This window comes from Oncorhynchus masou, chromosome 20, assembly GCF_036934945.1.
Source record: "Oncorhynchus masou masou isolate Uvic2021 chromosome 20, UVic_Omas_1.1, whole genome shotgun sequence".
NCBI classification, from domain to species: domain Eukaryota; kingdom Metazoa; phylum Chordata; class Actinopteri; order Salmoniformes; family Salmonidae; genus Oncorhynchus; species Oncorhynchus masou.
Window position 1 is genome coordinate 12145695 of NC_088231.1, and position 15826 is coordinate 12161520.

Below are 15826 nucleotides of genomic sequence, written 5' to 3' on the forward strand. Positions count from 1 at the left end.
CAAGACATAAGCAAGGCTAGACAAGCAAGGAAGCAATGACTCCAAATGTGGATAGCCAGTCTTTTGGAACAGTACACTACTCCAATGTTTACCTCTCCATATTCACTCTGTTTTGCGTCAAGCTCTTTGTCAAGATCAGCCTGAATATTCTCACCCACTTCTATGTGGTGAAGGGGAATCGGAAGGAGGCTGCCCGCATTGCAGAAGAGTTTTATGATTTTGGACAAGGGCACAGTAAGTAGCTGTTTCTGTTAAAGGCAACAGACTATTATTCTATAGTAGAGGGTCATACACACACTTTCTACAGTAACGTGTGTGTATTAGGGTATTCCAGCCTTCTAAAAGCTCTGTGTCTGTAACATGCCAGGCCAACTGTATCCAGTCTGCCCAGGAACTACCCAGCCTATCGCTGTGGCCCGGGGGCATTAGGAACACTTAGATACATTGTGTATTAAATATACTTTCTTCTTGATGTCTTTCAATGCTCTTTTCATGCTGAGGTACTGGGAGAACAACCACACCTGCATTGTAACAACCACACCTGGGATGAGGGGAAAGACCCAGAACCTTTGGCATCATGACGGCATGTTGGGTTGACATGACAGAAGTCTCTGATTCAACATTGCTTCCGCCCTTGGCATATTCCACGCGCTGCAATCATCAAGTGATCTGATGAGATGACACATGAAATGCACATTTTGAGAGTATGTCAAATGAATATATTCAAGCCAGAGGTTTGCAGCTGTACGTGTTTGTACAATTGCGCGTGCCCCTTGGATGGGTGTCATACCGTGGAGCTGTGCCCTTATTAAAATGCCTCACAATTCATAGACAGTTTCTATCACAGCTGAGACTTGGCAGTTACAGGCTGTAGCCTGTTGTCATACTCCACCTAGGTTACGCACAGCGACTGTCATCCAGGAATGTTTCGAGCTGAACAGAAGCATGTTAGAGAGAGGTTAGAGAGGCTCTAGATTTCCATCCCCAAGTACAACTAGTTTAACTAGTCTATTATGATTTGAAAACCTATAGTAGGTCTATTCAAATATGGCTCTGGAAAGACAAAATACTTATTAACTAGTTATTAAAATTCCCTTCTAATCAAGGACTATTTCAGACCAGGGACATCAGGTATGTGAACTCTCTGGTCGATCAAGAACTGATCAATGCATTTAGTACCAAAGAAAACCTGCATTATGTTGGTCCCTGAAATATAACCTGACAATTATGACCTTATAACATGACCAATGTTATAAACAGTACATGGCTTTTGCATTTGAATATTACAAGCAAATGATTGTTACTTAATAAGCAACTAGGAATACTCAAAAGAGCAAATAGTGTACTCAACTCAAAGGTCAAACTTTAATATTTCAAACCATGCAGAATGAATCCTTTACAAACAGAACAGTTCCTAACCCTGAGACCAGCGGGGTAAAGGCTTTTCTGGTCTAAGCCATTTCTTAACCTCGGATAAAAATAGCAGGGTGCCACTGCCACAGCCACCACATTCTCTTCATCCCCTCAGTTGTCTCTCTCTTCACCCCATCACAATATCTCACCCCCACACCTTCTTATCTCTCTCTCTCTCTCTCTCTCTCTTCACCCTATCACAATATCTCACCCCCACACCTTCTTATCGCTCTCTCTCTCTCTCTTCACCCTATCACAATATCTCACCCCCACACCTTCTTATCGCTCTCTCTCTCTCTCTCTCTCTCTCTCTCTCTCTCTGTCTCTCTCTCTCTCTCTCTCTCTCACTCACTCCCTCTCTCACTCTCTCCCTACCTCACTCTCTGCCTGTTCATGTTATTATCGTGCTTGTCCTTGGCTGTGAAACGACAACAAGCCGAGCAGCCAACCAGAGAGCAGGATTTAGACTGGATCATGGTGCATAGTGCTGCGGGGACAGATAGCTGATGTAAACATGCCTGAAGTTCCACCTGCAGAGAGCTCGAGCGAACAGCAGCCAGAAAACACGCAGAGGAAAAGAACGTTAGAGAACACAGAAGATTACACCGCAAAAAAGAAACAACGCTGCTGGGGTATTTTAACTAGCCAAGGTCAGTAGCGGTTTACGCACACACAATTGCGTATTTGCGCACTGGGTGAGTGCGCCTCGGACTGTCACTGTGCAATGTTATTATAGGACACCTGTGCTGTTCGTGTCAAGTTTATTAGAGATAGACAGAGGGGTTGACATGGAAATGTTTCGTGATCACCTGTTCTGGAACATTCTCATAGGCATCCAGCCTATTTGGGACTGAGCTATAGCATGTGAAACGAAGCTCTATGATATAAGCATATCATGACATAATCAAACAAACGCCTTGGACACATCTGGTCAAATGGGTCCCTAAAGCAGTCCAGTGCTTATCCTATTGATGTGGATACAGATCCATATATCTTACATCATAACACAAATGCATGTTTTATTTATTTAACACATTATTATAGTGTATTATTATTTGTAGTAGTATTACTAGGCCTATGTGTAGTAGGCCTTGGGGTATGTGTCTATTAATGACTGGCCTACAACAGCTGAAGTTACCATGTGCTCTCATGACTCTTTCACACAAGACAATAAGAGTATGACCTTTGAACTGGACTAAGCAGTAGCTTCAGTCAATTAAACCGGATTATATCTCTTTAAAGGTTGTATCCAATCTAAACAGTAGCTGGGTCACATTAGGGTTGTAACTGGGTGATTACTAATTGACTTTGGCCTTTGACATTCAAATGTTCTAAATGCAGTAGTTTGTTATTTAAGCAGAAGAAATCAACAGAAATACAAATTGCAGATATGATAGCCCTTTCTGCTTCCTGTGTTCTTGCTCTGTGTGGCAAAAGCAAAGTCACATGTTCAGTGCACTGTTGCAATATTCATGAGAGCCACCATTTTACCCTGCTAGAATAGAGACACCCTGTGCTGTCCGAATGAGAATAATGGGCTTCAGCCGCACCAGGCAACCAGCTACAGAGGATCACCACCGTGGGAAAGGTTGGCTGGTTTCCTGGCGAATGGATAGAAAATAGAGAGAGGTGGGATTCCAGGTCACTGTTGCTCTTGTGACTGGAATTAACTACTTACTGTGGTTCTGACATGTGCTTCATAAGAACAGCTTCCAAACTCTACTTATCTCTGCAGCAGTGGTGGTCCCCATTACCACCTGTTGTTATGTTGTGTATACCTTGATAGAGGAATCTCTGTTATTGTCCTTTCCCCCCAAAATATATATATATCAAAATGAATGTCATTTTTGGTCTATATATTAAAAAGGAATTCAGAATTTGCAACAACAAAAAATAAACACACAGTATTTTAGTTGTCCTATTCAACATGAAAGATAGTAGCAACAAAAGGCCATTTCAATGTACTACATGAGCTTGTTAGGTGATGCAGATGCCCTTCCAAAGATGGCCGGCACAGTCACAGCTCTGCCTGTGTGAATCCATGGAGTGACAACAAGACCCCTTCAGTACAATAACAGAACAGTATGTGACAGGCGCCCTCTTCTCCAACAGGCAGGAATGTCATATACCTATCAATGGCTAGATGTTCCATGGGGAGACGGAGACATGGGTATGTAGTATTGAATATTGCTGTGTGATGTTTATGTGGAGCTCTTGCTGACATTTATTTATACTCTAGGCTCCCTCATAAAAGAGACTCATATCTCAATAGGATTTCACCTGAATAAAGGAGTAATAAAATATAAAAAACACCTAAATGTTGTTCTCTGACGTGGATGGCAGTGTTGTTGGGTGTGTAGGGAGAGACTGAGCTCTGCTCTGCCGGTTGTACAAGGCTACGCCTGCCGGTTGTACAAGGCTATGCCTGCCAGTTGTACAAGGCTATGCCTGCCGGTTGTACAAGGCTATGCCTGCCAGATGGCCTGCCCGGTTGAGCTACAGCTATATATAGCTCCATCCACACAGTGAGAGAGTGAAAACCTATCCAGCGCTCTGTTATATGCTCCGTGATATTAGTGACAGCTGGGTTTCAGTTTTCTGAACATGGATAGTGGACTGGTCCTACTGGCCTTTGGGAAGTAATTCTAGATTAGGATTACGGTAAGGATGGAATAATAAGGATACTGACTGAGAGTGAAGGCTATGCTGAATGCTGTCAATGTATCAAACTTGAATGGTAATGTGCTGGTTAAAAATATTTACAGTGGGGAGAACTACTATTTGATACACTGCCGATTTTGCAGGTTTTCCTACTTACAAAGCATGTAGAGGTCTGTAATTTTTATCATAGGTACACTTCAACTGTGAGAGACGGAATCTAAAACAAAAATCCAGAAAATCACATTGTATGATTTTTAAGTAATTCATTTGCATTTTATTGCATGACAATTATTTGATACATCAGAAAAGCAGAACTTAATATTTGGTACAGAAACCTTTGTTTGCAATTACAGAGATCATACGTTTCCTGTAGTTCTTGACCAGGTTTGCACACACTGCATCAGGGATTTTGGCCCACTCCTCCATACAGACATTCTCCAGATCCTTCAGGTTTCGGGGCTGTCGCGGGACAATACGGACTTTCAGCCCTCTCCAAAGATTTTCTATTGGGTTCAGGTCTGGAGACTAGCTAGGCCACTCCAGGACCTTGAGATGCTTCTTACGGAGCCACTCCTTAGTTGCCCTGGCTGTGTGTTTCGGGTCGTTGTCATGCTGGAAGACCCAGCCACGACCCATCTTCAATGCTCTTACTGAGGGAAGGAGGTTGCTGGCCAAGATCTCACGATACATGGCCCCATCCATCCTCCCCTCAATACGGTGCAGTCTTCCTGACCCTTTTGCAGAAAAGCATCCCCAAAGAATGATGTTTCCACCTCCATGCTTCATATTTGGGATGGTGTTCTTGGGGTTTTACTCATCCTTCTTCTTCCTCCAAACACAGCGAGTGGAGTTTAGACCAAAAAGCTCTATTGTTGTCTCATCAGACCACATGACCTTCTCCCATTCCTCCTCTGGATCATCCAGAATGCCATTGGCAAACTTCAGACGGGCCTGGACATGCGCTGGCCTGAGCAGGGGGACCTTGCGTGAGCTGCAGGATTTGAATCCATGACGGCGTAGTGTGTTACTAATGGTTTTCTTTGAGACTGTGGTCCCAGCTCTCTTCAGGTCATTGACCAGGTCCTGCCGTGTAGTTCTGGGCTGATCCCTCACCTTCCTCATGATCATTGATGCCTCACGAGGTGAGATCTTGCATGGAGCCCCAGACCAAGGGTGATTGACCGTCATCTGAAACTTCTTCCATTTCTTATAATTGCGCCAACAGTTGTTGCCTTCTCTCCAAGCTGCTTGCCTATTGTCCTGTAGCCCATCCCAGCCTTGTGTAGGTCTACAATTTTATCCCTGATGTCCTTACACAGCTCTCTGGTCTTGGCCATTGTGGAGAGGTTGGAGTCTGTTTGATTGAGTGTGTGGACAGGTGTGTTTTATACAGGTAACGAGTTCAAACAGGTGCAGTTAATACAGGTAATGAGTGGGGAGCAGGAGGGCTTCTTAAAGAAAAACTAACAGGTCTGTGAGAGCCGGTATTCTTACTGGTTGGTAGGTGATCAAATACTGCGGGGCAGTCATGCAATAAAATGTAAATTAATTACTTAAAAATCATACAATGTGATTTTCTGGATTTTTGTTTTAGATTCTGTCTCTCACAGTTGAAGTGTACCTATGATAAAGATTACAGACCTTAACATGCTTTGTAAGTAGAAAACCTGCAAAATCGGCAGTCTAACAAATACTTGTTCTCCTCACTGTATATATAACCAGCACATTACCATTCAAGTCTGATATATATATTTGTGGATGTGACCAATAAGAGCTTGTATGATAGTGAAGCGCTATCACTGTAAACGTATTACTGTAATGTGTGTTGTTTTGGAGATGCTCAGTGTTTTGTCTGTCCCTCTCCCAGGGTCATGGGCGGACCGGTCCCCTCTCCACGAAGCAGCGTGTCAGGGCCGTCTCCTGGCCCTCAGGACCCTACTCTCACAGGTGAGTCACACACAGAGGGGCGGGGCAGTACAACACAATTGTTTATACAGTGTTAAGACAGAGGAACTTTTTTGACACCTTAATATAAAATAAAATGCTGATGCTCTGCTTGTACGTTCCAGATAAGATACATGTGATATGTTTGCCATTTTATGTTTGCCATTTTCCCTCGAATTCAGATTTCCAAAAGTTTATTTGGATAGTCCATCTGTAGATGCTCTACAGACTATCAGTAATATTTCAACTATCTATCTACTAACTTTATCACGAACCCTGACCTTAACCTTAACCCTTATCCTAACCCTAGACCTAACCTTAACCCTCACTCTACACTATCTAGAAACTTAAAAGGGTTCTTTGCCTGATCCCATAGGAGAACTCTTTGAAAAAATACTTTTTGGTTCCAGGTAGAACCTTTTACACAAAGGATTCTACATGGAACCCTAAAGGGTTCTACCTGTAAGCAAAATGATTTATCCTATGCAGACAGCCGAAGACCCCTTTTGGAACCCTTTTTTCTAAAGAGTGTAACCCGTGTTGGAAACCTAACAGTAACCTTAGCAAGCAGCTGCTTCTCAACAGACAGTGTGTTGATAGTATGATCATCTGTAGAGCATTTACACAAAATAAAGTGTAGGGAAAGTGAGACCTATATAACGAATGCAAACATTTCTTGTTGTCATCCCAGGGTTACAACGCAAACATCCCTACCATAGACCATGTGACGCCGTTGCATGAGGCTTGTCTGTCAGACCACGCGTCATGCGCCAAGGCGCTTATTGCAGCTGGTGCCAATGTAAGTTATGACGCACACACAAACACATCACGCTCCACGTCAGAACGAGACGTCATTATGCGGTGGCAGCAACTCCTCTTTTTACATTCCGATTGACTCGCCTTTGTTGTGACTTATAGATACTCGTACTCGTTTTCTGACAATGCTCCATCTATCTGATCAGGTAAATGCCACCACCATTGATGGGGTGACGCCACTGTTCAATGCCTGCTCAGCGGGCAGTGCCACCTGTACAGAAGTACTGCTGGAAAACGGTGCCAAGCCCCAGTCGGAGATGTGCCAGCCCTCGCCCATACACGAAGCCTCCAGCAAAGGTACTGTAGGAGGACTGCCCTTGCAGGACATGTGTGTCATTCTGTCACTTTATTGTGAGGTTTTGAAATACTCTGGCTGTAATTTTAGTATGTTTCCCCCCTCTATTCTAAGATGAGAGAACTGAATGCGTTTCTGAATGAGAGTATCCTGGTAACACAGGGCGTATTGTGTGTAGGCAGAAGTGCTTGTCTGGAGTCACTGATCACATGGGGAGCAGACGTGGACTATGATATTCCTCACCTGGGAACCCCCCTGTACATCGCCTGCATCTCCTCAGGACTCCAGTGCACACAGAAACTCCTCGATGGAGGTCAGTAACTAACCAGACACGTTGGTCCTAACTTCACATGATCTCTCCCATTGACGTCAATGCATTTTTTAATTTTATTTTTATGATTCATTCGTTTGTCATTTTTTTTCTTCTGTATTCTGCATTTACTAAGGAAAGGTATGTCACAGGACACTGTTTTACCTGATGCAGTACTCACAAACATGGAGCATGTTCAGGAGGAAGAATTGTTTTGAAACTGAGTGAAACGTGAAGGAACAACACAAACGTGTCCAATCAGAGCATAAATGAATGTTTTCTGTTGCAAACCATTTTGCTACAGTGTTACCTACTGAACTTAACCAGTGGTGTCTGGTTTTCTCCAAAGGGGCCAATGTGCAGAAGGGCAGGTTCCTGGAGAGCCCGCTCCATGCAGCAGCTCAGAAGGACTGTCCTGAGATTATCAATGTGTTGTTAGAGTTTGGAGCGAACATTAACGCTAAAAACCTAGAGCTGAAGAGACCGGTGGAGTCAGCCCCACCTAACAGCTCAGCAGAGGAGACGTTACTGCTGTATGAAGGTAAGATTATGCTCAGTTCACATGGGAATATTAGCCTGATTCCAGATCAGTTTGCACTGTATAGCTAACTCATATGTTTGTTTTCATGCCAAACTGATCAGAAACCGATACGATAAGTTTTCTGATACTATTTCTGATCTGGGACCAGGTTAGGAAATATCTCCATTCAGCTGGTGGGAAGAAGTCAGAATCCCTTGTAAAACACTGTTATTTGCTTTATACAAGTGGATGATATTGAGGCTGTCTTGGATTAATCAGATAATATCTCGATCTCTTGCTCTCTCCCTCTGTTTCTCTCTCTCTCTCTGCAGCAACACCTCAGCCACTATATCAGCTGTGTCGTCTCAGTGTCAGAGATTATATGGGCCGATCTCGACTACACCTCATCCCTCAGCTACACCTCCCCAACCTTCTCAAACGCTTCCTCCAGTACAGATAGAACACATCAATGCTCTCTCTCTCTCTTTCCCTCTCTCTCTCTCTTTCTCTCTCCCTCTCTCTCTCTCTCTCTCTCTCTCTCTCTCTCTCTCTCTCTCTCTCTCTCTGTCTGTTGCTCTCTCCCTTCTCTTTCTCTCTTTCTAAATGAGAGCATCGTCATAATAGAGGATATTCTTTATCCCATCCTCTCTTTTGTTTTCTCTCTGTTTCTCGCTCCATCCATTTCATCATCAAGTGAATTCATTATTTCTCAATGAACCTCATTTAAAAAAAAAAAAAAAAAACAGAACCTCAAATGCACAGAAACCCTCCCATTCACTGACATCTGTTTTCACTGTTTCTCTGAGGCACCTACGTACAAGGTCATGTAAATATGTATATTCTGATACATTGACCAAAACATGAGTTTGAATGTTCAAAAGAACTAAATATTAACAGTGTACAATACTGTTTTATCAGTTCTAATGACACCCCCACTGCAGTGATCGTTGTGATCCCAACTTGTCAGAAAGTTGCCTGTAAAGATGTGTACTGGTGTAAATCATGTTTTTCTGCATAATACTATCTAAGTCAAGTTGATCACCTTGCATGTTACTTTGGTTTTGTGTCCAATATTCCTGTCCACGCCATACGTTTAACTGCCTAATATTCATTGACCCAAATAATGAAAGGGGCCATTGCATGTTTAATGTAATGTATAACATATAATGTACTTTAATGTACACAATTCATGTTCAGTCATCTTGTTTGAATAAGCTGCCTTTATGCTATCAATGATGCAAACAACATACCATCATGTACCTTAATGTACAGTGTTATCTTGTTTGCATCATTGGTAGCATATATATATATATATATATATTTCCCCTTATTTTACCTGGTAAGTTGAGTGAGAACACATTCTCATTTACAGCAATGACCTGGGGAATAGTTATAGGGGAGAGGAGGGGGGATGAATGAGCCAATTGGAAGCTGGGGATGATTAGGTGACTGTGATGGTATGAGGGACAGATTGGGAATCTAGCCAGGACACCGGGGTTAACACCCCTGCCCTTATGATAAGTGCCATGGGATCTTTAGTGACCACAGACCACACCCATTTAACGTCTTATCCAAACGACGGATATATGCAGCTCATTCATTACACATTGAGATGTGTACATTAAAGATTCATTGACTCTGGAAAAAGTAAAAAATATTCAAAATTGTACCCATGATACTCTGATTGTGTCTGTCCTATATGAGGCTCTTATGATGTGAATAATATTGTATTTCAATTATTGTCTTATAACATTAGCCAACTAATATATATATATTATATATATATATATTAATGTGACCTGTATATGTATAACTCACTGAAAAATGTATAGTATTTTGCCAAAACTCATTTCACATACCTCTCACCTGTTTCACTCTAATAAATAATCATTTTATTCCATGATGTGGTTGTCTTGGAGATTATACTTCTGGCATTTTTCGGCTGTGGTTTAGTTCAGTTGTTTTTTTTGTTTGTTAGACTTTTTCATTTTTTTTTCTACAATACTAGATGGTGCTCTGGAGCAGGACCAATTTTGAATCAAAACTATACGCTGCTTACAAATTTTACATGTTTACATTGGTATCGCCTTTATGTTACAAAACTAACATTTTGATATTTTCATGAACACATTTTATAAACTGCAATGGCAGTACAAACAAACTGTACATATGTCTACATAAGTAAAACATAATCAATAAATAAATACATAGATAAATAAATAAAAACAAATGCATTTGAAGATAATTGAAGTATAGGTGGAAAACTAATATCAATTACATTAGTAAAAAAAATTACAGCACTTGTATAAATTATGTGAATAAATGTTTGATTCATTAAGCAGAAGGAAGAAAACCTCTTCTCTTTTCATTAACTGTGATCCCTACTTACCAATATAGTGTATGTTGCGGTGATAAATAGTTTTCTAATTTCTTAAGGCACAACCTTCAGATATTAATTTTTTTTAACGATTAATTAGCCTATTTATTCAATTCTGTGTTTCAAAAGCAAAATGATTCTCAAATATTGCCTTTCTATCACAGCTTTCTGTTTAACATATAAGCTAGCTAGTCTTAGCAGGTTGTCACCCTGTCCGCCAAATTGTGATCGTAATAATGACTTGCATACAGAAGCTTGTCATCATTATGAAATCACTTCAAATTCTGCAGTCAGGTGATGGCTACAAATGATTATGACGCTGATGAGACTCAGAGACATTCTAAAGCGTTGCCCCCGCCATAGAATAGGAGTTTTAATTCTATGGATCCAGTATCGTAACAGCTATTACACTTGTAAGTCCCTAGCCGTGTACAGTACAAACTACCTACCCTTCTAGCTAGCAACTGTGATCCCTGAAATAGTACTGCACAACTCAATGGGAATTACAGTCTTATGTACAATACAAGAACCTATTCACAAGTTCAAATAAGTTAGGGCTAGGGTCCTTTTTTCTCAATTTCCGCCTTACTGATGTGCCCAAAGTAAACTGCCTGTTGTTCAGGCCCTGAAGCCAGGATATGCATATAATTGGTACCATTGGACAGAAGACACTTTGAAGTTTGTAGAAATGTTAAAGTTATGTAGGAGACTCTAACACAATAGATATGGTAGGAGAAGAGCCAAAGAAAAACCAACCAGAATTATTTTTTTTGAGGGCCCATGGTTTTACAATGGAAAGTATAGGGAAATAATGAAATCTTGCTCCCAGTATGCAATTCCACAGGGTGTCAGCACTCTATGTTCAAGGTTTCAGGCTTGTTTTTTCCAAAACGAGTAAGAATCCTGAGTTTAAGTACAAGGACACACTATTGGAAATTTGTGTATGCGCGCGCAATGAAGACAAGACCGACCTGCTAATATAATTTTCCTATTGAACATACTTCTTTCCATATTAAATATTATGGTTTGATGACATTTTAGGGTATCTGAGGAGTCAATAGAAACATATTTGGACTTGTTTTAACAAAGTTTAGTGGTAGATTTTTAGATTCCTTTCTCTGCAAGTTGAACGAGTGGATTACTCAAATCGATGGGATATAAAGAACGATTTTATCTAACAAAACGACACTACATGTTATAGCTGTGACCCTTTGGATGACAAATCAGAGGAATATTTTCAAAAGTAAGTGAATATTTAGTCGCTATTTGCGAGTTTATGAAACCTGTGCCGGTGGAAAATATTTTGAAGTTGGGCGCCGTCCTCAAACAATCACATGGCATGTTTTCACTGTAATGGCTACTGTAAATCAGACAGTGCAGTTAGATCAACAAGAATTTAAGCTTTCAACCGATAAGACACTTATGTACCTCAATGTTTAATATCCATAATCCACCCTCCAGTTTCACCGGAAGTTGTCACTAGCGGGACGCCTAGCCCAAAGAGGTTTTAAATTGACAACTTTACAGGTCCACATTATTTTTTGGGGTCCAGCAGAAGTCTTATACATTCACAGTCAAACACAGTACTGTACAGACACGATGCTGCTAAGCTGTTTTAATGCGAAAGCAATCAAGTCCGACATCAATTATTTGATTGATTGATGCTAAGCTAAATAAAAGGCTAACAGGTACGTTTCTCTGTATTTGTTTGCTTTCGATCAACTACCACTGTAAGCCTACATCATCATACGCTTTGCTCTTCTACATGTATGTGTGCGGGCTAATTTCTGTAACAAACAGAAATGATGATGCAACACTTGCGCAACGCTAAACCAACAGCAATACAACACAAATATGGTATTCATCAGTCAAATGATGCTGGTGCTATGACCATGAGCATAATAAGAATCACATAGCTCGTCGACTTGTCTGTCTGTGATGTGCACGTGACGTTGTGTCTAAAACAAGACAGCCGAACTACAATGGTCTCGCTCCTACATAGAAACACTATAACCCGTTTCAACCATGCGAACCCTCTTTGTCAGTGTCTAAGTACGGCAACACGTTTTCTATGAGAAGCTGTAACACTGTTGACTGGATGACTTGTGGTGCACACATTGTATAAAAGCACATAGTGGAGAGAACTCATTTTAAGCATCCTTTCCAGCTCTCCTCTTTCGTTCTGGAACGTCCATCCCTTTTCTTTCTTTCTCTCATGAAGAGCAGGTGTCGGCCCTGACATCGACCTTTTACCGTCGTGTGACCTTGGCCTCGGAGGCTGACCAATCAAATGCTATTAGTCCTGTAGCCCATCCTCGTTGGCTAGGCTGGCTCTTAGAAGGGGTTGAGACGGACACCCGTCCCCAGAGGTGAGAAAGGGTTCACTTTGGCCCACATAAGGGCGTCGTTCAATGATATGGCCGATTTACCGTCCTCAAGGAAAAACACAGGGCCCTGTGTGAAGAAAGGAAAAACACAGCACTACTTTTATTCTTCTACCATTGACCTTATCACCATGGCCTGCAAAACATTTGTAAAGGTTGAAGTAACGTCATCTTTCTCCCCTTGAATCACCAGAGGAAGTGACTGAGACACACTTGAAGCAGAAAGGCACTTCACATCGTCGCTGTGGATACAGCTTGAGCAGCAATTGACTGATTACCACCCACATAGTGATTACCCACCACTAGGGGACTACAAATAGTAACCACTTATGGGTTATTTATAGCATGGTCCTCTTTATAAGGGGTTAGAAAGCATGGCGGTTCGGTCTGGGTTGCTGCTGAGCCCTTTGTTTCCCTGACCCAGATTAAGCCTAGTCTCTAACCAAATTCTGTGTCCTCCAAACTGTCCCTTTGTGACCAACGTATTTTCCTGAATACACTTTGATTTATTTATTATTATTAATTGGTTGATTGTTTGAGGCTGACCTGGATCCTGAGTCCGGTAAAGCAGGAGACCTGGACGTCAGAGTGGCTGGGCAGGTTGGAGCCTGTGACATAGTCGGGCCCCTCCAGGCCCCTGAGTGGCTCTTCCTGGAGTCTGTCTAGCAGATGGGCGTGCTCTGCCTTCTGGGCCTCTGACGGAGGGGTGTAAGGAGTCTCATCAGGACCCCTGGAGCTGGGTGGCATGGAGACAGAATCAAACGATTCAGACAGGTAAACACCGGTGTGTTTTCATTTCAGACTTTGAACCTCAAACTGTCTTGCCAGTCCAATACTTGGATGTGATGACTAACGTACGGGCCAGAGTAGAGTATATCAGTGTCATGGATTGATAAGACAATTCTTCCACTCACTTGATGAGAGACTGTGTGCAGGCCATCCATGCCTCCAGCTCTACAGAGAGTTGCTCTATCTGTAAGGGAACAGACACCTCTCTCCTCTTCATCAACTGACTGGGGAGGAAGGTGAGAGGTCAGAGATAGGGCTTTTAAATACAACGTTGAAGCATTAGGTGATGTAGGTTCAACACAGACATTTAGAAAGTGCTCCATACTGTGGTTTTTTGCGTCTTACCTGGTGTACTCGTAAAGTGCAGGAACAATGCTGGAGTACTGTCTTCTGATGGCCAACAGTGCACCGATGTAGCCCGATAGGATGAGCAGCTCACTTCGAGCTCTATAACACAGAAAGAACATCCAAGGTGAGAGGGCTGAGGACCAATCTACAGCAGCAGACGTTCTTATCCAGAGTGACTTACAGGAGCAATGAGGGTTAAGTGCCTTGCTCAAGGGCCCATTGACAGATTTTTCACCTAGTCAGCTCAGGGATTGGAACTATAAACCTTTCTGGTTACTGGCCCAACACTCTTAACCACTAGGGTACCTGCCTAGACCCAGACATTGTCTCACACATTCTGATTCCCGTTCACTTACTCAGTGAACTTGGCAAGTATGAGCCGGTCCGTTCTAATGTAACCCAGAAGGTCCAGGATAGGATGGACAGAGTCTACGGTCCAGTCAGAATCACTCAGCTGTTCTTTGACATGGGCGATGCCAACAAGCAGGGCTGCCTCGGGTTCTGGACTCATTAGATAGTACTTGACAGCGTTGAAGATGTCTCCCTCGCTGACAGCAGACTCAGCTAACGCCTGACACTCCTCCAGACTGGGAAGACCACACTGAAACAACAACACCAATTATTAACATGCATTTTATACTTCAATGTTGTTGTTGACATTTTCATGTCATATTGTCAATTGGTCTACTTCTATGTTTTTCTGTTTAAACAATTAGGACAGGTTTCCCGGACCCAATTTGCACTAAAACGGATGCTCAATAGAGAATTTCCGCTGAAATTCAGCACCAACTTTTTCATGGATTTGGTCTATCTCCGAGGAGCTCCCAGGGTAGAAGGCACACAGCTTGGCCAGCAGGACCTCGTTGTCTGGGATCATCTGGAGAAGGTCAGCCGCCAGGTCCCTGGGAAGGAGAAGAGTGGTGACATCAGTCCAGTTGTTGGATTGCAGGGGACACATCCACACATCCCTTTGAAAACCTAAGCAGTCTTTAGGAATGAGGTAAGGTACTGTACAAGACCAGGTACAACCGGATGGAACAAAATCAATCCAGAATAAAGTCAAATCCTTTATCGCAGTAAACATACGGTTATGATACATGAAACATGTATAATACCTGCTTCCAACTGATGGAAAGCTACAAGAAATGAGAAGATGGAAATGATAAACAAATGCACTCTGTATATTCACAATCATATGGAGAATATATATATATATATATATATATATAATCTAGCCTGTCATGTTCATTAGCCCTCTCAAGGAGAGTTGTAATTGGCTCTTACCAGGTGGGTGTGGTCATGTACTTCCTGGCTAGTAGCTCCAGGACGTAGTGAGTGGCCTGATTTGCTGATTCTCCCAACACCAGCCCTACACACACAGCCAGCTCCAGCTCATTACCCCGGATCAGACTGGCCATGGCTAGCTGTGGGGGACACACAACAACATGATAAGTTATGCATCTACTAAATATGCACATTTATGTTCACATTCATAGGCATTAGTGCTCTGTAGGTTTTTGCTCCAGCCCTACATGTAAACACCTGATTCAGCCAATCAAGGGCCAGAGGAGCCGCTGATTAGTAGAACCGGGTGTATTGGGAGTAGGGTTGGATCAAAACCCTGCAGGAGGGTAGCTCATGACCAGCTTTAAGTTTCAGGTGCACAACTAGCATACGCAACAGTGAATGTTATGTGTGTATTACAAGAGGACATACAGAGAGGATCATATATGTCACCTTTGAAGCCATAATGCCCTGTCTGTGTGTTTACCTCCGTGTTGTCCACAGCCAGGTGACAGCAGGCCGCCAGCACAGCACGGCCATCTTGGAAATACCACTCCGCTAGCTCCTTACATACACACTGCAGTAGCCTGGAACAACAGAGATTACACTTCACCCTCACAAGCCTGGGGTCATGAGGGGATATTCAGTTGCCCAGTATGGATGCAATGCACCATGGACAGGATGG

At 42.5% G+C, this 15826-nt stretch overlaps 2 protein-coding genes across 4 annotated transcripts in view; one reads left to right on the plus strand and one right to left on the minus strand.

Moving 5' to 3' along the window:
• On the plus strand, nt 1-9862 carry LOC135506978 (ankyrin repeat and SOCS box protein 5-like). 3 transcript variants are annotated; one of them, XM_064926421.1, is made up of 8 exons: nt 1980-2063; nt 3526-3583; nt 5942-6021; nt 6710-6817; nt 6981-7131; nt 7308-7442; nt 7789-7980; nt 8292-9862. In XM_064926421.1, the coding sequence occupies exons 2-8, from the start codon at nt 3532-3534 to the stop codon at nt 8417-8419; spliced, it is 846 nt and encodes a 281-aa protein (XP_064782493.1). In that variant the 5' UTR covers nt 1980-2063; nt 3526-3531; the 3' UTR covers nt 8420-9862. The 3 variants fall into 3 exon arrangements, with proteins under 3 accessions (XP_064782494.1, XP_064782492.1, XP_064782493.1); XM_064926422.1 differs by lacking the exons at nt 1980-2063; nt 3526-3583 and adding an exon at nt 1-234; XM_064926420.1 differs by lacking the exon at nt 3526-3583 and having other exon boundaries at nt 1556-2063.
• The window catches only part of LOC135506979 (WD repeat-containing protein 17-like), a 20115-nt gene continuing 14117 nt past the window's right edge, over nt 9829-15826 (minus strand). The window contains exons 19-27 of the mRNA XM_064926423.1: nt 15629-15728; nt 15142-15281; nt 14973-14993; nt 14648-14759; nt 14214-14458; nt 13855-13956; nt 13635-13733; nt 13267-13456; nt 9829-12790 (exon numbers count right to left, since the gene is read on the minus strand). Of these exons, the coding sequence (XP_064782495.1) occupies nt 12671-12790; nt 13267-13456; nt 13635-13733; nt 13855-13956; nt 14214-14458; nt 14648-14759; nt 14973-14993; nt 15142-15281; nt 15629-15728 (1129 nt within the window). The 3' untranslated portion in view covers nt 9829-12670. The remainder of the gene's footprint in view (nt 12791-13266; nt 13457-13634; nt 13734-13854; nt 13957-14213; nt 14459-14647; nt 14760-14972; nt 14994-15141; nt 15282-15628; nt 15729-15826) is intronic.